At 37.3% G+C, this 22,725-nt stretch overlaps 1 protein-coding gene across 4 annotated transcripts in view; it reads right to left on the bottom strand.

The window, feature by feature from the left end:
• The window catches only part of rbms3 (RNA binding motif, single stranded interacting protein), a 324,043-nt gene extending 305,893 nt beyond the window's left edge, over positions 1-18,150 (bottom strand). For 2 of the 4 annotated variants that reach the window (XM_028035464.1, XM_028035459.1), the window contains exons 1-2: positions 17,853-18,149; positions 14,420-14,603 (exon numbers count right to left, since the gene is read on the bottom strand). In XM_028035464.1, the coding sequence (XP_027891265.1) occupies positions 14,420-14,593 (174 nt within the window). In that variant the 5' untranslated portion in view covers positions 14,594-14,603; positions 17,853-18,149. Of the gene's footprint in view, positions 1-14,419; positions 14,604-16,418; positions 16,576-17,852 lie in introns of all 4 variants that reach the window. The other 2 variants (XM_028035462.1, XM_028035463.1) reach the window with 2 other exon arrangements.
• Between the last annotated feature and the right edge of the window lie 4,575 nt (positions 18,151-22,725).

The following is a 22,725-nucleotide window of genomic DNA, read 5'->3' as shown; positions in this document are numbered from 1 at the left end:
CTGTGATCATCTCTCACAACACTCCTTTCATTCTGTTACAAACATGCCTTAAAATAAGACAGAGGAATGCTTGGATCCAAACAAAGCTTGTTGGGAAGCTATAAATTGCAGATAATTGCAGTTTGTTGTTTCTATTTCCTGCATAAACGGCATATACAGATGCAGGATGCAATCCTGCTTTGTAGCGATACATCCTCATAAGTATGTGCCCTGAAGATGTTGACTATCGTGCATGTAATACTTTACAATATTGTAGATATCTTTTTAACAGAGAATTCTTATTTAAGTGCTATACAAGTGTACAGGCCAGCATAAAAACTCATACTCAAAATGTTACAAAATGTTACAATATCACTTAAACAAGTTATTTTGCTTATTCAGTTTAAAAAAATCAAATAATTTAATTTACATTCACTGTACAAAGACCAATTACAAGCTATCTGCTGAACTATTCATCCATTATCAATTAAAAATCCCAAATTTAGTTTCCTGACTAAATTACAGAACATAATTTTTTGATAGAACAGTTTTGTTCGTTAGTCACCGTCACTCGACAAGGAGGATAAGTCACAAAGACCCCAGCTAAAGAAGATAACTATTTAGAGTACGGTGAATACGCATATTAATAGAAAAAATAAATCGAAGAACCTGTGAGGGAAAAGGTGCACAAGTAACTGAAATAATTTGAAAGGACTGTGATGGAAACAATGCACTTGTACATAAAGACAACTACTACTACAAGTGCCATGACTAAGAAATTGCAGCTACATTTGTCAGCAAACCTGCATAGAGAAATGAAGAAAATGCAGATGTGCTGAAGGCCAACATTAAACTAATCTAGGCTTCCTTACCACCACAAGATGGACGTACACTGTTCAATTCTGAGTTAATTTTCCTCTTGTTTGACAATATTTGGGTTCAAGACAAATTTTGACTTATTCGTGTATTGTGCATTGGGAAGTATACAGGGGTAACTGAGAAGTGATTAACACCTCAATTTAATTTTACCTGGATGTATCACTTTTAAATGTGCATCTATCATTTTAACTGATGCACAAAAAACATTGCTCTGCAAATCTATGCATGAACAAATGAAAAATACATTTCAGGTTTTCTAAATAGATTTTATCCTTTATTGTACAATGGCTCTGGATGCAACATCTGTGGATTTTACCCTTACTGTTCTGCCAGATGAGAGCCTCTTTGTGTAAGAAAGTCAAATCTCCCAGTTAAATTTGTAAATGAGATTTTCTAACCCCGGGCATGACATTCATTCTGAAATGCCCCTCTTGGGAAAATAAATATTTCCATCTCTACTTCTCCTAAAATTCTCTAAAATCCATACACTTTAAATAAGGTAGATAATGAGGTGCCACCTCTGTGCTGCCCTGTCACTCATTGAGGACCTGCAGGTGATTCACCATTTACACTCCTTGATAGGTGTTGCCCCAGAATTCCTCTCAAGTTCTTTTAGTCATCTATTCTCAAAACCCAGAGGGAGAAATGCACATTAATAATAAAATTTAAATGTCACATGAAATAAAGCCTGATTACTTATTTTACATATAACCAGTGGCAAAGCTGCAGGCAAACTCTACTAAAGCAAGGCAGAATGAAACCTAAAAGCTATTGATTTCAGTCTAGTAATTTATGAAGCGGCTCTATGGTAAATAGGGCGAAACCCTACATGGTTTCTATATGTTTTCTGATCATTTGTTTTCCCTATAATTACACACATCATATTTATCCCTGGTTAAACTGAAGCTGCAGATGGATTCTTAGAAAAATTGCAAACTTGCCAGATACCAAGACACAAAAATCCTGTCTGTGGATGTTTCAGACATAACAGAATCTTTTGATCGATGTTTTATGTGAAACAACAAATTTATCCATCCATCCATCCGTTATGGTGTGCATGTATCTAAACATAAAAGGAAAACAAATATATAAATTTGTGTGTGTGCGTATGATTTCTGTTATTCACAAAAAATTACTCTTTACATTTCAAGTGTTATACTTTATATGGCACAGATACTGTAGCTGCTTAGTTCTGCTCTTGGTGCAAATTATTTCAGTCTATGTGTATCAATGTCTTAATGTTTTAACAAACTCATTTCAACTATTGTTTTTTTCTCTGAGTCAATTATGTGAATTTTGTGTTTACTGACCTTTATCTTTCAGAGTTAGGTGAGACAATGAAAAATCTAATTATGTCATTTATTTACCTTGTCAACTTCCCTGCTATCGACTATAACAATGGTAAAGTATTACTTATTGATTTGGCTTCTTGTTGCTTTTACACTACTGTCCGTTTTAACATCCTAACTTTCTATTATAAGTTGAAAATGTGGTGAAGGTTGGAAACTGGCTGTCATCTCTTAATGAATTCCTCTTGTGGTGTGTTTATAGCTGATGCATAGTTTAATTTACATTTTAACGAGTGATTGTAACTTATAATTAAATGTGTTGAAACTGACAACTGTTGATTTTGCTAACAAGGATCTAACAGGCACAGCAGGGGGATCTTAAACTTTACAGAAATAAGGAGAGAGCTCTTTGTTTTAGTTCATGGTTGAGATGCAAATGTCCACGCTGTTGCACATCACTGTAATTGCGTTTGGAAATTTTTGACATTATAAAAACTAGATTTGCAGGAATCAATATAATGTACAACACCTGCAATCCTTATGTGAATTTCAAGCCCTGCATTAGACATTTCTGTTCCGGATTTGTATGCAGACACTGAGGTAACACCAAACTGTAATATGTTTACACAATATGATAGTGTGAGAATCTCATACCTGCCCAGGCCTGTTGCTACCTGCAATTTTTCCACATTTTGTTGTGAAAGATGAAATGGTCATGGATGGTTTTGATATCATGAAGGCGTTATTTGCTTGGCTTGTTCACAGATCTCTGCTGCTGCTAAGATATAAAGTTGGGACACCTTCTCTGACAAGTGTTTATATCTGAGCTAGGCTTCACAGTACTAGTCTCTCAATGTCCATCTTATCAGTTAGCCACCATCCAGTGGCTAACAAAATACAGCAGGTGTGATGTCAAGTACACAGAGAACAACTGTGCAGCAAAGAGTTATCAGTCAGTCTAAGAAAAGCACTCTAGGTTTAAAATAGTCCCATTCAGAACAGTTCAAACTGAGGATGTGCCACAGCTCTCCTGGAAAAGAACCCGTGCTCTCAATCCACTCCACTACCCTTCTGATGGGATTTGTGCACCCTGAGCAACTGTGACCAAGAGATCAGGCCTTGGAGCTTTCCTATAGCAGATAATGACATGTTGCTTTATCTCCTTATGAAAAGATCAATCTTTAAGTAGGTGTGTGTATGTTTTTAATCAATGTTTTTGCATTAATACACTGTATAAGAAAGTGTGACAGCATAAAGCAAAAAGTGAGTGAAATGTGGCTAAAGCATACAAAATTAGCCATCATGGGTGTATTTTAATAGATTTTTTAAAACAGACATGCATGAATCAAATTCAGTCAGTTACTGGGAAATGATTTGTTTGGGATTAAGAAGTCCGTTAAGTCAAATAATCTGTAGACCAGAATACTCCTATTGCCAACATCAATTGATACAAGGATGAAAAGCAGGCAACCAATGCCTGCAAATGTTTGTATTCATGTTGCCACTTGCTTTTTCTCTAGCTACTTTGCAAATTTACAAATTTATTGTGATGCGGTAATTTTATCAGCTACACTTTCTTAAGAGAACGAGATAATGCCGGCACTTAGATCTTGCGGTGTGTAATTTGCTTTAATAACTATAAAGTTAACAAAGCTCTGGCACACGGCCAAATATGTATTCTATCCTTATCAATCCAAATAGCTCAGAGAACAAGTGGACTAATAATACTTGAGAAATAACTTAATTACAGCTCACTCTTCCCAGCACTCTAATTATAGCCTTTACAACAGAGCGGCAGTAATGCACTTTTAAGTGTAATGGGAGTTTACTTAATTAGGCCTATCACACACAGGCATGCTCACATGCACACACAGACTTAAAGGCTGGTGTGAAAACTGTCATTCAGTAATTATTAGCAGTGATGAAACCCTTTATTACCATTTAATTTACGCAGCAGCACAGAGCAGACTGCTGACCTGTGTGTTTGCACTGAAATAAGATTTGCTAAAAGATTTAAAAGCAATAATTTATTTATGATAGTCCAATAGGTTATCTTGTCTGGCACTTCATTTCCCAAAGCCAGTTAAAGGCCAGTACTATTAGTTTCTCTTTTTTTTTTTTTTTACTCTATTTTGCAATTTCTCACTATGCCTAATGTCATTTTCAACGTGCACTAAGGTTGTAAATAAAAAAAGTTGTGGTTCCAAAAACACAAAAAACTTTTCAACATACAGTTTTTCTGTCTTATTGCCCTTTTCACAGGAGGTCAGACAAAGCGGTGGAGTAACAAAATTCTTCTCCAGCTGCATGAAGCTCAGTGTATTTCTGGGTTATGGTAGGTCACATCATTAAAGTACGTGTTTTGCATTTTTCCAAGTCAACTCAAGTCAAACACTTTAATCCCATTGTGGTTACTATCGTAAGAAAAAACCCTCCAAACCATATTTAATACAATATATATTAAAGAGTTAACAATATGAACATGGGGATAAATAGATTTTCACTTGATCAAGACAAAAAAGCATTTAGTTTTATTCAGAATTCAATATTATCAGGTTTTTACTTCTATTATTTTTTGATGGGATTTAAATGCTAAAAGATTAAAAATAGCTGTTAAACATTAAAATATTTAGAGATAAGTGTTAAATGTTCATGTGGTACTTTAGACCTAAGAAGAAACAGTCCAGGTTTAGAGTCTTAAATTATAGTGATGCTGGGTTTGAGGTCCACTGGATGTCATGTGATTTCATTAAATTTGTTTATTTCAGTCATTAGAGACTTGACTTATCCTCAAAGACTTTAGATTTGACTTGAAAAAATTAGAAACCTCTTCTGCTAAGATTAGATGGATGCAGGCACTTTTTCAAATAGGATCTACTGTTAAAAAGAGGAACCTCCCTGAATGTTGTGCATCTGAAGCACAGACACATAAAAAGGCAAATGTTGATGTTTATGTTAGCGCTTACTTGTTAAAGTACCGATGCTTGAGTGAAAACTAGCTTTAGATATGAATCAGTTAAAACATAGGTGTTAAAAGTTTGTCACATGGGGCAACATTGTTAAGTTAAGAAAGCTTGCAGGGCAAGAAAATATCATTTAAAAAATACAAAAATGTTGTTGTTTTTTAAGCTCAGCTTTTTATCTATGAAATAAGATTCATAGATGAAAAAGGACTGCAGTGAAATAAGACTGCAAGTTTTATTTCACCTATGAGAAATCACATTAATATAATTAAGCTAACTTTCTGAGTGAAGACAGAACAGTTTTCCAATGCCAAGGTATATAAAGCTGGTATTTTAAATTTGCCAAGTATTTTATGTGATGCCATTCCAGTGGATTTAATAACACCAAAGTGCCAAGGGGATTTTCTTAAACAGGTAGAAGCCTAAAAAACTGTGCTTTAAGACTACAAGTGGTCTGTTTGTTAAGCGGCCAACTTAATACTGGCTATCAAAGCAGAGAGCCGAGCGAATTTACCAGAAACACCAACTTGTTATACTTGTGCTACTTTACAGAGCTGAACAAAATAATATGTGCAATATATATGTATATTTAAAAACAAATATACAGACAGAGTTAAACACAGGGTTTTACTTTCACAATCTTACACCCCCTATGTGAAGTTCAAATGAAAATATTGCATAATGATAAACCTTTGGAGGTCATGTGAGACAGAGCGTTTTTCAGGCTTCTCTATAATTGTTCATATTAAGATTATTCCAAATAATAGTTATTCAATAGGCTCAACTCTTGACGAGAGCCTGCTAAGACACTGAAGAGTAAACAACATCTCAAATTTACATAAACAATCACTAATTTAGAGTGACAACGTTTATAGACAATGTTTCATAAATCTAGGGCACAACAGATAGCATTGGAGCATGTCTGTCCTTGGTTTCTGCATATAGTGCAACTTTAGTTGAGCGAGGCATAAAGTTGAGGAAGTAGCAGAGCTTTTTGTAACCACAAAGAGTTCAAACAAAGTACAGAAGCTTTGTTTGCTTTTCTTCTTTCAGTGAAATGTGATTTTCAAAGTTTGTCACTTCAATAGCATAAAAGTGATATTGGTTTCTTTTTTTTTTAAGTCTGAATTTGTCAAAAAAAAAAAAAAAAGTGAGTAAACACACTTCTGAATCAGTTCTGTACACCTCAGTGCAAAACAGTAAATTAATTCATAAAATAATTATCAAAATTTTTGTTAACTGGGGAAAAAAACTTAAGAGGAAATACTTTAATTTTACCAGAAATTGAAACATTATTTTGGAAATATTACAGAAGTACGGAAAGCAAAACTGCAATATAGAAGAATAACCTACTGATGAAGATAGTCCAAGAAAACAATTGCCCTCAAAACTATTTGCTCTCCGAGTTTGTAGGGTCTTTTTCCTACTCATTTTAAACATCAAGTGTGATATTGCTTCTTTGTAGTGTTATTTTCTGGACCATTGCAGTTTGTCCTAAAGATGGAATGCAATTCCCATCCAAGCATGCATCACGAGAAAATTTCTCTTCAGAAATGAGGAAACACAAAAGTTCTGCAATGTACTCATGAGCTGTAAAAAAGTTCAGTTCCTTTATACCTTCCCTCTACAAAATAATGCCATCTTTAATGATTCGTAACAGTAATAAAAACAGACCTCATACAATCTGAGTTTGTAAACATAATCCAGTAAGACTGCTTAAGGCTGGACTTTTTAATAGCAATAGTTTGTGTTTATATCTTCAACACAAAAGGTGTATGTCAAACATTCTGCCTAATGATGAATTGGCTCGACTCCACAGATGATATCATTAAACAGATTTTCTAGCAATAGATAAAACTCAGGAGAATTTCAAGCAGTAAAAACCAGAACTGACTGCTGCTAATGTAGCACATTTGGCAATTCTGCACAAGTCTTCCTTAACCTTTCCTTTGGTGCCAACTCATCAAAAAAAAAAAAAAAAAAACAGGAGGGGGAACACTTTCCAGCCTTCACACAAACCACTAACACACAGCTCCAGTGTGGCAGGCACCCAGCAAACATCCATGGGGCGAACAATTCATTAAAAAATGCAAGAGGATGATTTTTTTTCTCTCTTTTAATCACAGCAAAGGATTTTTCCAGATGGCCCCCTTAATGGGGTATTCTTGTGCTTATGTTTCCAAGCCAAATTGCTGGCCTACAAATCAAGATGCACGTCCAACAAATATTTCATTATGAGCCAAGTAAATTCATAACATGGCCACTTTTTTTCTTAATTTATACAGCTTATGTCTTAACAACTCAAGGGGATAAATGTCTAATTTAATATTTCAGAAGTTCCTCCATTCCATGTACTTGAGAGAATTTTTTTTTTCTTTTTAATCACCACATGGCTGTCTAAACACATGACGTATCTTGCAAAAACCCCTGGACCTTTTTCATATATTGTGATATTACAACCACAAACCCAGGATTTAATGGGATAGACCATTACAAAGTAGTTCAGACATGTAAAGGGAACAGAAAATGATACGTGGATTTATTTTTTCTACAATCGAAAACGTACAAATTGCACAAATTTGTGTTATTACTTTTTCATTCTACTACCCCTAAATAAAATCTAACACTTTAAATTGCATTCACATGTCACTTACTTGCTTAGTAGATTCTACATGAGTGGAATTTAATCTCAGTATGAATACAGCTGCTCTGCAAGTAGCTCAACGGTTTGGTAGAAAATATTGGTGACAAAAAATCATGAACATAGGGAAATACATCAATCAGTTTGAGGCTGCAAAAGACCTGAGACTGGGGTGGAGGTTCACATTCTAGCATAATCACAACCTTAAATAAACAGTTAGAGCTACAACAGCATGTCTCAGATGAAAACATGTTCATGTAAATGAAAAGAATGGGGAAATTCTAAGTCTCTATGAAACTGGTACAGGTATACTCCAAAATACTTGCAGCGAAAGGCAAATTTGACGACACTATTTAGAGTTTAATTTCTAAAATGAAAAAAAGAAAGAATGAAAACATGGATTACATCTACTCCTCACAAATGTACACTGTGAAGAGTGTCACAAGATCTCAGTAACATACAATGGCATTTGTGGCTGTGAAAAAAATAAAAATAATAGGTCAAAGAGTCACTTAAATCCATGGATCTCAAATATTACATCTAACGAAAACACTAACTAAGAACTGAAAAGATTGATATTTGTTTCAAAACTGACAATCAGCTGAATCAGATGCTAGAGTCAGGCAGTGACCAGTGACTTTTGGGTCATTTGTACAGAGAAGAGATTAGGGGCAGCTGTTGATCCCATCAATGCGCCGTGTCTTGCCACAAAGTCAGACTCTCCAGTGAGCGCTGATCCACTTAACTGATTCTCTCAGCAGCCGCGGCAACTAAGGCGAGCTGACAGTGGGGCTATTTTCAGACAGAAATCACCCTTCTTTATACCTAGACACAGATAGAGATGACCCAAGCCACTGCTCTCCATTAGAAAGAAGAGGGGTTAAAAAAAACAGTCGGGTGGCCACTTTGTAGCAAAGAGCAACCTTTTGCTCATGACAGCTCTCAGAAACAGACGAGGCAATAATGTTCTGTGACAGCAGCTAATAAGGTTCCTGTGATCTGCTGATGCTATGACACTGTAGATCTGCTCGAGTTGGTATGTGAGGGTCTTTCTGTTGTCGATGTTTATGTTAAAATGTATGCTCTGAACAGAAGTAGTGTAATATACTGTATGAGGAAAAAATAGAACTGCTGATAAAAGACATTTGAAGAGTCTGATCACCACCTGTACTTTAGTGTGTCAGATTAAAGGGAAAGCAGACTAAAATAGCTGGGCAAAAGAAAAAGTAGTCTCCACAAATAGCTAATTAGCATTCTTCACTGTCTACATCAGAGCTGAATTCTGTATGGGGGTTTTTTCTGCAGAGGAATTGTCTTTACATGCAAAACATAAACCTGCATTTCAACATTGGTCTCTGGCCAACTTATGTTTAGAGCACATAATATTCAGAATTGGAGTGAAATAAATTGTTCATTCTGCTCCACGTCTTCCCTAATGATCATCTGTCCCTAATACATAAGATCTCACACTAAGACTTGACCTTGGTCACCGAACAAGGAGTTAACCCAATTACATCCTGCTCTCAACACTCAAGACAAAACATTAACTGCCTCTGATAGGAATATGTAGCATTTATTTTATTTATGAAATAATGTTTTGTCATAATAAAATTTAGGTAATCTACAGAGCCTGGCTCTCCTGGGTCTGGAGAGCAAGACGACTTCATTTTACTGTATAGCCTTGATATCAAAATAGTTCAGATCAGGTTCTGGGTAAATATGTTTTTTATGTTGCTTTTGCTAGATGCATTATTGGTTTTACCACAGAGCAACATTTTGTAGAACGTCTTATAATGTAAAAATCTATTTTGACTCCTCTCTCTGAAGAGCATCACTCCAGACGTCCTGGTCTTTGTCCACCTTCTCTTAAGAAAACTTCAGTCTGGTCTTCATGTTTATCTAAAAACCCAAACGTCTCCCCAATGCACTCTTTCTGATTCTGACGTATGCGTTTTTGTAACTACAGTACCGATTTTAGAGTTCTTGGAGAGACAGACCCAAGACATTACATATAATATACAATAAAATTAGTCACAGTGACATATCCAGAGGGCGTTTTTGTTTTTCCAATTCAATATACACATAACCAACTGCACACTTGTTGATCAGTTATATTGGTACAATGATCAACCTGTGGAGAGTTGAGGCAGGCTGGGACTGCTCCTCCAACGCTCTGATATCCGGAGATGAGGCTAAAATCGATGGGATGCCATTAGAGCTCCAGCAACCAGATGGCCATCCGGCTACAACTTCAAAAGCAAAGTGTAGGAGGAGAAATGACAAAAGTTAATTATCTGGGCCCTGCCAGCTACCACAAAGGTAATCTGCGAAGTGGAGGACAAAAGGGGCAATGGGCAATAATTTTGTCAAATCATTGCATTAAAAATGACATACAAGACCAGGTCTTGGTTTTAAACAGAGTATTTTTTTTTTTTTTTTTTTTATTTAAATGAGATCTTTATTATATTTATGCACATGCAGATTATTTTTTGAAAGATACTAAGTAGGGAAGTTGGATAAGAAATGTAAAAGGTCAAACTGCTGACAAGGTTCAGACTTTATAGGCTACATATTAAAGTGTGGTGAATCACAGCTAAAACTGCCACAGTGCAGCTGACACCTTATTGCTAAGCAGGGTGAGAAACCATCTGCTTTTACACTTGCCTTAAAAATCATGATGAGCATATCACTATTAAGAAAAGGTTCAAGACCATCTGGACAACAAGAGACCGCAAAGTCAGGAAAGTTCCCAATAATTGATTCAGGGTGGCATCAGTTGATTTAACTGGTTAATAACTTTTACTGAGCTACATTTTCTGATCACTCATTTGAAGATCCACACATAGTCAAAGCAATTTAATATAATCTCTCTCCTCTGTTTTTAATGTTTCTCGTTTGTGTAATCAAATATAACCATAATAATCGCAAGTACCCCTATTTCGCTGCATGCGTAAAGGCTCAGTCCTCAATGATTCATTTCTAATGGATAGAAAACACAATTTACCACAGTGAGAAAAAGATTACTCTACTTTACATGCATATGAGAGATAAAATGAACCATCTGCAGCAACAGAGTGCATCCAAGCACCAACATCAACACACTCACAAAGTCATTCTTCGTAGGGAACTGCAGCGAATAATTATAAAAATTGCAGGATCAGCGAGCCAACTCCTACATGCAGCCACAGGCTTTTTTCCTTGCTGACTTATTTCTGCTTTCAGTGAAGTTAATGAGTTAAAGGTCACTGGGCTGCTATAACACCAATTACTGCAACACTTCAAATCAGCACTGCGGCTCATCAACATTGGTGGTTGGCTGATGTTGGGAGATTTGAGCAAAGCTAATTGCAAAATAATAAGCACAGAGGCTCATGTCATCATGATGAGGCATGCACATGAAGCACTCCCTTGGGTTGGTGTAAAGGTTATGTACTGCACTTCAGCGGGTGTCATGGATCAGCGCGAGGTCGGGGTCAAAAGTGGCAGAGATCCTGTTGGGGTTAAAAGCAGGGTCATCTTCACAAAGCTTCGTTCTTGAAAGGGCAAGTTAGCCTGATCCTTTAAGGTATTTTCCATAAAACACTGAGGCAAGCACAACTAAAAAGGATCAATTAAGAATTATTTCACTTATTTGAGTTACTATAGTTGAAATATTATGACCTTGTTCCACATTTTGAACCTGGGTCCCAATTAAGGCATTTTAAGGTCAGTCACCATTGAAGTCACCAATTGAACTCAACTCCCAATATTTGTCGTTCATTTATCTGTAAGCTGATGTCAGCTGCAACTTTGGGGAGACGTGTGGACACATTTAATCGTTTTGGACATTTAGTTTTTTAAAGAAATTGTTTCTTGTTATTTATTTATTTATTTTTAACATGAGAATTTAGCTTTTCAGTCACCAGTCAACAATTAAAATCAGAACTGCACAATACATCAGCATTGGTATCGGCTAATTTTAGTCACTTTCTAACATAATAAACGTAAAACTAGGCTAATATTAAAATTGGATGTTTATTTTCATCTTGCTGCTCTTTATGCTTGTGTCTTAAACACAAACAAACACAAACATTTCTTAATGCAGAGAAGCAATCCCAGCTGCATGACTGTTTTTTCAAATGTGGACTGAGATTTACAATATTAGTAAATAACAGTTATGGGCTGTAATAGTATGATTAATATTAGTTATCGGCCAAAATATGCACATTGGTGCAACCCTAATTACCAGTTATAACTACAATGGTGCAGGAACAATAATTTTATCAAAATGATCTACTGACACTGTGATTGCAATAATTTTTAAGGTAGCAAAAGGTAAGATTATAAGAAAATAAAGAGCAATACAATAGCATAGCTGTACAGACAGCACAACTCTTCTTAATGGTTTCAGTTCAGAGTACGTTGCAATTAGAAAAATAACTGTGCATTAACATTCCATCTCTAGCTTAATGGAGCATAAATGTTTCTGCCAAAAATATGGAAAAAACCTCAGAAGCAAAGCTATGTTAAGATTGCAGGACCATTGCCAAAAAGAATTAAAGTTGCCATATTTGCCTTATACTAATTCTTTGATAAGTGAAGGGGAAAAAAGAACTAATCTAACTTCTACACAATAGATTGAACGGTTTCAAATATGTGGATTTGAAATTAGGGCAACAATACAATCACTGAGTCACATGTTTTTGAAAACACCAACTTGGTTAAAAAATTGCTGAAGTGACTTCTACTGTAAGCAGATAACATCATCGTAATGAGCATCTGCTGATTAACTGCTCCCTGAAGAGTACTTCATCAGCACATATCTGAGAGTAAAATGAATTCTAAACCTTGACTTCATTTTCTTACCCCTGGGTAAACCAGACACAGGAGTCAGCCTGGGGATTTAAACGAGCAAATTAACTTTTCCCGGATGACTTTCCTAACCTTTACACAACAGCTGAGTGAGCACAGGATGGCCTTGTACCACCACAGGTCAAACTGTTCTCATTTTTTACGACGCATTACTGATACACAGCAAAACAAACAAGATGTTGGTAACATTTCAGTGCAATAAGAGCAGTGATTCACTTCCACTGGTGATGCCTTGATAAATTAACACTCTAAAAAGAGAAATGAATTAGGCAGCAGCCAGCTTGCCAACCAGTTGGCCTGGCAGTGACAGAGGGAAGCACATTCCCAGGGCAACCTTTAGAGGAAGTGCTGCATTGCTAATTAACAACAAAGATAGAAAAAGAACTGAAAAAATGAGTAAATAAACAAAGAGAAAAAAAAAAATCACCCCCACCACTTTGCTTCACACAGCCAGAAATGGATTTAACGGCAGAGGCAGTACCACTTGAGCTCGTTAGGAACTCTTAAATTTCAAAGGCTAACACCTTTATGTCTCATTGCTTCACAATGCAGCACCAACAGCCAAAGGAACAAATACCCACGCTGAAGCACAAAACCTCCAACTGGAGCAACAATCACCCCAGCTTTCATTGTTTACTTCTTCACTCTTAGGTTTGGATGCATTGGCATTGAACACACACAGACACAAAGAGTCACTTTTTTAAAAAGTGAAACTTTGAATCTTTGAAACTAAGTACTGATATCAAGGAAAATGTATTTACAAAGTTGAGGATGCGATTCTCTTCCTTTTATGATCCAGCCTATTGAAAAGAGTTTAATGGTAGAAAATTAAGAAGGAAGGATCTGAGAAAAAGAGAATGTAATTTAATGTATAATTTGTTGTATAACTGGTATGAATGTATATAATCTTCTCATGATTTAGTCCTTTGAATGGGAAGCCAGAGAAGGTTTGCAGTATGAACCTTTGCTTCATACTGCAAAGGTTTCTCTGCAGTATAAAGGTTGCAGCTCCCTCTACAATATATATGAAAAAACCCAACATAGATTACTTCTAAAAGATTCAGAAATAATAGTGCAAGCCATGACAAGCCCTCCAATCAGAGCTGCCAGTACTTATGCCGGCTGGCATTCAGTCCAGCCTTCTCAAGAACGTTTTCCCATATCTGTTGTGTTTATGCTGCCTCTGTCTCTTCTCTGCTCCAAGGCATACAGAGCCTCTCGGGCTGATTGACGGAAAGAGGTTCTGGCTCTTGCCAGGCAAACATGATTGATGCCCTTGAGATGGAGCACAGCCAGCGAGAATTTCACTGTCACTTTTGGATGTGCCGAGGGCTCCAAGATGGCAGAGCCTTGATATATCTGAAAATGTGAGTCAGTGCTCACATGTGGCGACTGTAAAAGCCACTTCGGTCTGCATATAAAAGTAAGCAATTTAAAAGGTGCACACTGTGGCTGTGGTTCTGAGTTTGCTCTGATTGGTTCTTATAGCAACATAACAACACATTACCTACTTCCTTTGAAACCGCTGAGGCACTAGAGCAACAGTTTCACTTTTCTTGTAACAGCAGCAGTGTGCAAACAGGTCCTTCCAGCACTTGATAATTCTAACACAAAATGCTTGACATCACTTAAAACTACAAAACACACCACTCTCATTGCAGCTTTGCCTTTCAGCACTCCAAGAGATAACATGCTGAATGAGTCAGTGGGGATGTGGAGGACAGACAGGATGTAATCACTCAACAAACATGTATGTGCACACCCAGACGCAGCACGGGGAGAGCAGATGTGCATAGGTGGGGGAGTCGTAAACTTACTTTTTTGTCATCTTTCTGGCTTGCTGGGTGTGTGTCCTTGCTTTGGTTGTCAGCGGAAGTCCGGCCACTCGTATCCATCTGTCCGTCTTTCGCTTCATTCTGCTGACTGGCCACTGACTGAGGAGAGTCCAGTGGGCAGGGTTCTGGCTGCTGAACACCACTTTGGACCTCCATCTTCCTCTGCCTAAACAATAAAAGATGAGATGCAACAGATTTGCAGGCAAAAGATGCGAACAAGATTGTTCACTATTGCAGAATTCTAGCAGCACTTTTCATTTCCTATAAAAAAAAACCCCTATAACTTTTATACAAGTTGCAATAATTGCCTAAATTAGTCCAGTTTTGTGCTTGTTTATTTAGAGTCACTAAACATTTCATTGACCTTTATCGTGTTAGAACTCAAAGAAAGGGGTGACGCATTCGGAAAGATTCCGCATGAAAACAAGGACAACATGCTCATATAAAGGGTTGTGGCCATCATTATTAGTGAGCACAACACATTCATATTTTCCATGAATTTTAAACGTAATCAGAAAAGAAGAGGAAAGCAGAAAAGAAAGTGGCACTCACAATCAGGATACAGAAAGATACTTTTCCTGAGAGTAAAGGCAGAGCCTTTGCCAAAATGAGAGAGGTCACCTTGTTTCAAGCCTAAAATGTATCCTGAGTAAAGGCTGTGAGGTGAAGGGGAGAAATAAATAGAGCAGCAGCCAGCAGAAAACCTTCTATACAGTCTGCCAGTTATAATTTTAATCTCTGCCTAATTACAGTTCGTTTAGGAGTACTGTGCCCTGTACCAGGCTTCATAGCCCCAGACATTTTTCCCAGATTTTCATGTTACAGCAACAAACTTCAATATATTTTATAACTGTAAGAAGTTTGTAATTATAAAGTGCAGAATCATAAACAATGGTTTTAAGTTTGTTTTTTTTTCTTGATTCACTGCATTGTAGAACCACTTTCTGATAAAGTTAAATGTGCAAGTTTTTTGGGCTGCATCTCAATCAGGTCTGTACATCTACAGACTGGAAATCTGGACCAAACTTTGCAAAATAGTTCAGGGCCTGCTGAAAAGAATCATCCCCACAGCATGATTGTGCCATGACCATCTTTAAAGGTGGGGACGGTGTGTTCCGGGTGGTGTGAAGTGCTAGCAAATGTTTTGCATGTAAGCAAAAATGTCTGATTATTCCAGTTTATTTCATGGCTTCTGGGAAACCTACAAACGTCTTGGCACTGTTCTATAAATGTCAGATTTGTGGTCATGTTCTGGTAGGTTTGTGGTTGTGCCATATTCTTCATCTTCAGGGTGGGAGAGGACAATGTTCTATAACAACTCTGCAATTTTGAGTCTTGAAAAGAAGTGTGGTGAGTAGCCAAAAACTGCACTCAAGTAAGAATAGCTTTGTGAGTCTTAGCACTCACAAAGCTAAGACTCACAAAGTAAGAAAGCTATTCTTACTTGAGTGCAGTTTTTGGCTACTCACCATAAGTAAGAATAAGTTTTTTACTTGAGTGCAGAATTTAAAAAATAGCTATCTAAAAAAATGTAAACAAGAAAAAAATCTATTTGATGAAAAGACAACTAAAGTATTAATATCTGACTGTCTTGCCTGGTTTAGTTTTTTTTAAAGATGTAATTTGACACAAAATTATGAAACAAAATCTGGAATTTTTAAATAATACAATAACTAATTAACATTCTTAAAAGATGAATTACATCGCAAGAAACAAGTTTTCAGATCTCAATTTTTCACCACATTAAATTTTTCAAATCAATGCCATAATTTACGTTGATGTTTATTTGCTTCTGTGCATGTTTGGTTCAAACATGCTTGTTTTTACCTAATGAAGGTAAGAGGAGTAACTAAAATAAATTCATTTTAATTTTCAAAATGTTTATTTGTAATTGGAACTGCCATATTATGAGGTATGGTCCTGTTAAACTACTTTTAAATATATATTTTCAAAGTAATACATGCAACGCATTACAACCCACCTTTGGTCTTGAACGGCTCAAGATATCAGGCTCAAGACTCACTGCATATAAAATGTTTTCACTTTACTTTAGGGTCTATTGCAGAATAACAAACTCATTCATGTCTCGTCCAGCCACAAGGGAAATGAATCAGCACAAAGGCCTGCAGCTGAAAGGTCTGAGAGGGAATAATAAAACCAACAAGATTAAGGAAAGGTGTTAGGCAATGTTCTCTTTTTTGTTAGTAGTTAAATAGTCCAAAAACAGCATTCACATCACAGCACAAATTTGTACAAATATGTACTATTAATTGTCTTGGAGTGGAAATAGCTAGTGTGGATGTTCTCCTGTATAAATCTAGCTTAACTGCTCTGTCCTCTTGCAGCAGACAATCATAATTGAGGTAAATGTTTTATCATAGATCAGATTACTAATTTGTCAAGCCCTTAATAGATGCAAGGCTGCAGTGGAAGCACGAGTATCCTTTGATATTTTTGTCAAGAAAATCTGCAACCTCTGAGAACTGGCTTACTTCACTTAATCAGCCTCTAGTGTACAGTCAGGGGACTGCAACTAATTGCACTTTTAGATCAGCTTCATTTTTAACTCAGCTACCTTAAAAGAAGGTTCAACTCATGGCACCAAATGATTCACTACTAGCTCGAAGGCACAATGCTGCAGCTGATCCGAGTATTAAAGATGATGCCACACCATCACTTCAGGAAGCATAAACTGCATTTTTTTTCCCCTACTGAGCAAAGATAAGCATGTTTGAGAAACTCCTTATCAAGAGATGTGTGCATTAACATAGAGCTGAAGAGTTGAATGCAAAACATCCGAGTACAGATGGAACATCATACTCTTAAATAAAAAATAAAATAGCTTTAAACATATTCACTTAGTTACAATTTAACTCTTAAGTTTTAGCAGCGGTATATAAAGTATACTAAAAGAGGTCAAAATAAGTGCAGAATTAAAAATATCCGGATAAAATAAGGGGAAAAAAATTTCGGTCTGCATTCTGGAGCAATTAATTACCTAAACAGTCTCATAAATACAGCTCTCAAATGAGTTTTAACTAAGTGTTTTAACATTGCAGCACCTTGAGAACATTTATGTCAGCGCAGGTTAACACACCTGCTGGACATTTTAATCAGTGCTTGCGAGGCAACAAGTGCGATGCGCTAATTTACAGAGGGGTAGAAATCAAAAGACCTACTTTTAAAGTTTTGTGACCTATAAAAGACATTAACAGTTGTTAAGTCTTTAAAAGTGAGGCCCAGTGCGAGACATTTAAGGAAGACTCGAGCAGATATGTGGGTGCTAAGCTTGCACCGACTTTATGAAAACCGTTGCCGCTGTTTTTAACGCAGCTCCCAGCGTGTCTGTTTTATTACAATGGCTTTAAACGGCACAGCAACATAAACAAGTCACCAAAAAGAACGCCCAAAATACCTCTGTCACTTCTCGGCTCCTCGTTATGTCAGAAAGCATATGAAGAGGAAGATGCGGTAGTGCAATTTGGCGTTTACATCTCTGTTGTTGCTCTGACGCGGAAAGCCACAGTAGCAGTCCTGGGCACAACAATGAGCGAGCACTTCATTAAGTTGTGTGAGAAGTTAGTCCGTCAAAAAGAACCGTGCCGGGAGGCTTTAATGGGCTATGCTTCGGGGCTTTATTTGCAGCGGAGGGAGTTGTCAGAGCCGCACTGCTCGACGCCGCTGGTGCTGCCGCTGTCACGCCGGGCGTGTCCCCGAGAGCTGTCACTAAACAATCCCTCCTTCAGCTCCTCCCACCGAACTGATACACCGAGCTAGTGTCAAGCATGCTGCGTTCAGGGGCTCTCTGGAATATCCACCATTCGAGCGAACACATCTTTAATGAGTTTGTGTTACAACACTATTTATTCCCTCTTTTTCTGAGTCAAATAAAAGTGCAAAATCTCTTGTGTTCCTACTGACTGCGAGTATTTTTTTTACTGTTTCCTATTGTAGTTCTTGTAATTAAAGGTAGCGAAAGCTCCGGACAGTGGGAGGGGCCAATGTAAAGGCTTGAGGTGAAGCTCAGGTCAGCACTGGTACAAAGTTAATCCCACAGTTATTCATACCATCGGGAGATTTAAATTACAAATGTTATTTAACCAAGAAGTGTAGTTTCTGTAAACATAAAGAAATGCCTATGTTTCAGGTGTGGACTTGAGTGAATATTGTTTGATCTAAACCATCCTATTGTAGCTCTGGGTGTTTCTTTACGCTCATCATCCTACTTGATGGTCAACCAATGTCAGACTTCATCATATTGTCCTCCAGGATTACCTTGTACTAAGCAAAATCCATCTTTCTTTTAACTCTGAGCTGCTTTTATGTCCCTGCCTTCCCACATCACGGTGCTGCCACCACCAAATTTTGACTTTTTGTAAGTTGGCTAAAAAGATGCATTATGATTTTATCTGCCCAGAGCACTCTTATCCACAAGTTTGTTGTTTCTTTGTGCCATTATTCCATTGAGGTCATATTTGTGTAGGACATGACTAACATTTATCAGCAGATTTTTCCACCTGAGCTTTAGATATCTGAAGGTTATCTGATGTTTCTTACATTTTTCATTTCCAGAAAATGGTTTAGATAGAAATTAACAAGATATGTAATGCCTGGGATATTATTTTATAACCATCATTTTATCTACTGCGTGTTAGGCCTTGACAGTACAGATGGATTTATATTAAATTACACACAAGTGGACTTTTATTACATATTCCAGATATGGCTGGTGCTCTGTTTTCTTAGGTGGATTGGACTGAATTGAACTGAATACAAATACAAGTCACACTTAAAGTTTTTACTTGTGAAAAATGTTGAAAGGTATGTTCCATTTTCCTTCAGCTTCTCTGTTATGCGTTACTTGCCTATAGGATTCATTGAAGTTGTGGTTTTAATGTGAGAAATTGTAAAAAGTTACATTTTTACAATTGAACTTTTTACAGCAGCATTCATTTAGCTCTACAAAATGAATACTGCTGGTCATTGTAAAAGCAGAAGTAATAAAAATTGTCAGTAAAACAAATAACATGATCTTGCCTAAAGTTGTGTAATTCTTTCCTTTAATTGAAATTGCTGGTTTTAAAAATTAATGAGGAAAACATTCCTAATGTTATGTTGTTCTGCAAAGTACATCATGTCCACTTCCTGCTTTTAAATCACTGACATATTATTCATCCACTAATGACCAGGCAAGATATTGTTTACTTTTTTTCCTTCTCACCCTCTAAAAACAAATGTAGTAATACTACCTGCGTTTTATGGCAACAAATGGAGGGTACAAAATGATGCAAGAATAAAAAGAAAGCATTTGTTTAACTTTAAAACGACGTAGCATATGTTTGGTAAAAATAAGGAGCACCTTTCTATTGTTCTTACTTAGAATAGTTAGATAAACACAGCATAGAATATGAAATTGCAATAATTATGCTGACTAAATATTTCTTAGACACCATTTTCTTAGAACTACTGGTGGGATATTTATAGTGGGATTTAGTAATGGCCACAAGGTGGCAACATAAACTCATTAAACGCTCAGAGTCTAGAGTATGTCTGACAAATCCTCCTTGATATTACTTTTTAAAGGCAGACTACAGATTTAAGTTGAGACATTGGTGTTTTATTTCATGTTTCCACCATTATTTATGGTTAATGAATCATTTATCACTCTCTGTTCCATGTTTGATAATCTGACTTGGCTCTTTGTTTACCCCAAACATGGAGCATTCCCATCTGTTGTTCAGAGATATAACATGATAACAGCATCATAGGGATGCTGGTCCATTTGGTCATCTCCATTGTCTTTGTGTGCCACATCTTAGAGCAGAAAGCATTCTGATGCATCATCTCATCCAAGCAGGAGGGACTTCACCCAAATGAACAACTGCTCCAACAGGCCGATCCTCGTCTGTTCTAACAGAGCCGCTGCTGCCAGAGCAGGCAGACCAGCAGCGGGAGAGGCAGGTGCACCGGCAGGCGGACAGGCTGCTGGTTAAAGCAGGGAGACTCAGGCCCCTTCAGCCATATTCCTCTGTGTAAGCCAGCAGGGACAAACAATCAGACATGCTGACGGGCCCCGCCGGCACCAGCAGATGTTTTCTGGTTATTGTTGTTCCGCCTCCCTGGTAATTGTTTTCCTTCAGGGCCAGCCAGTGGAACAAGGTGCCAGGTTGTGTTGTGGGAAGGAGTTATGGAAAGATGGGACGACACACTGTCTTATCAGGCTGCTTCGCTCAGGCTGTCCAACTCTGTCTTTGTGCTCCATGTGGCTTGATGTACAGTTTTCCAAATGGAATATGGCAAATTTGCTTTGCATTTAGCTTTGCAGTCCTGTATAGGTATTTATGGCTTCACTGTGGCCTCAAATATGGGAACAGACTTTAATTGCCAAAAGCATTTTCTGAACTAAAATAAGACTTCCACTTGGAATTTTTTATAGTTTTACCTTAGTATGAGTTTTACCACCTAATTTAACTCTGGCGCACATAGCAGCAGCTAATAAATGTGATTTTGGAGCATTTTGTTATTTGTGAAGTCAGTTTACCCACACAGACACTTAGCAGTTTGTTATGGCACAAAGAACAACTAATACCACGATGAAAATGGCCTCTTAATTAGCACAGTGAACTAAAAAGACCTTATTGTGAGGTCAGACGTCCACCAGGCCTCTAGCACAGGGTACAGACAGGAAACGCCCACTAGGGGGCACTTTGAGACTTTACATCAAGAGTAAGCGAAACAGGGCCGTTCTTGAAAACTGTTCAACAGTTTGACGTTGATTTTTATAAACCTTTTTGGTGCTTTTTGTCACAAATTTGTACTTTAGCACTCTATAATGTCTAAATGTTTTTGGACATCAGGGCAGTGTTGTAGTGAGAATAGAGTTCATTTAAACCTGAATCTGAACCATCTTTAAGGCTGATCGCATTCGTTTCTTGAAAGAAAGGTTGATTCAAACAGAAAGACCTTGAGGTAAGTGAAGGTTTCTATTTGTTGTAATGGTGTGCTGCACTCTAGGGAACCTAAAATTCCTCTCTAGTAGCCAGAGTCAACAGTTTTAAAGACTGATGCAACATATACACAAGTTTGTTCTGCTTTCTTTGGGTAATATCTAAAGATCTGAACTCATGTTCAACTTGCGCTGCCCAAAGCCAGAATTTTTATAAAAACTGAATCTACTTTGTGATATTTCTTTGCTGTCAAAAGATAGAGAGAATAAAAATCTATTTGCCCTCCAGGTCTAGTTTTTTAGAAAATGTCTTATTTTCTTTATATGATCTATGTCAGACATAGTAAGAATTTTTTTATGTTTTATTTTCAGCACTTATTGCATCTACCACTTCCGTGGTTACAAAGGAACAACACGGTCACATGGCCACTTGGTGAAGTTGTTGCAGTTACTGGGAAGGTGCACAACAGTCCAGGCCGGTCACAGTGTAGCACCTTGAGCTGCACATTTCTCACACCCAGGATGAAGAAGTCACAGCAACTGCAGGATCAGACTTTGCTGGATGAGATCTATTTGTTCTGAGCATGAGTAGCAGCACTAAACAAGCAGAAAAGTGGATTAGAATGTCATTTTTTTCTGCAGTTAAAGAATGCCTATTGCATAAATATGCAAGAGAACATTTCATTTTTCTTTCATTTGTGCACTTGCTTTTTTGCACATGCATGCCTGCTCATCGCCACTGAATCATACCTGTTAAAAATGATAATTCCATGACTCAAACTCCGCCTGCTGAGAGAATGATTGAAAGCTCAGGCAAAGTTCAAAAACCACATGGCAGATATTTGCCAAAATACAGCCACTGCTGCTGTGAGTAAGAGTAAGCCCCTCTGAGTCACAGACAAGGACCCAGAACAGTTTAAATCGCAGGTTGATTTTTGTCACAATTTCCCTTGGCCACTAGAAAATGCAGCAATGTCCAACTGTTATGCTTTTACATTTGTCTCATGTATAAATTCAGTCATTGGGATGGTAAACCCACAGTAGAAAGCTCTGTTTTAATGAGACAGTGCTAACACTGTGGAAAATATTACCCTCATACTAGCAATATTTTTACAATAGCTTCATATATCTTTCAAACAAAAGCAGAATGTGTTCCAAGAGTAGTTGTTTTGCTAAAACTAGCAAGAGGACAAAAGAACTGCGCCTGCTGATATACCATGTGTCATCTGCCTTGTTTGTGTCTGCGTGGATGTGTGTGTGCATGCATGCCGGTGTGTGCTCGTGTGTGTGCACGCAAGTGTGGGTGCCAATGAGCGAGAGCATGCATACATTTGTGTCATCC

This window comes from Xiphophorus couchianus, chromosome 13 (genome assembly GCF_001444195.1).
Source record: "Xiphophorus couchianus chromosome 13, X_couchianus-1.0, whole genome shotgun sequence".
NCBI classification, from domain to species: Eukaryota; Metazoa; Chordata; class Actinopteri; order Cyprinodontiformes; family Poeciliidae; genus Xiphophorus; species Xiphophorus couchianus.
The sequence above is the reverse complement of the archived record's forward strand: the minus strand, read 5'-3'. Positions and strand labels throughout refer to the sequence as shown.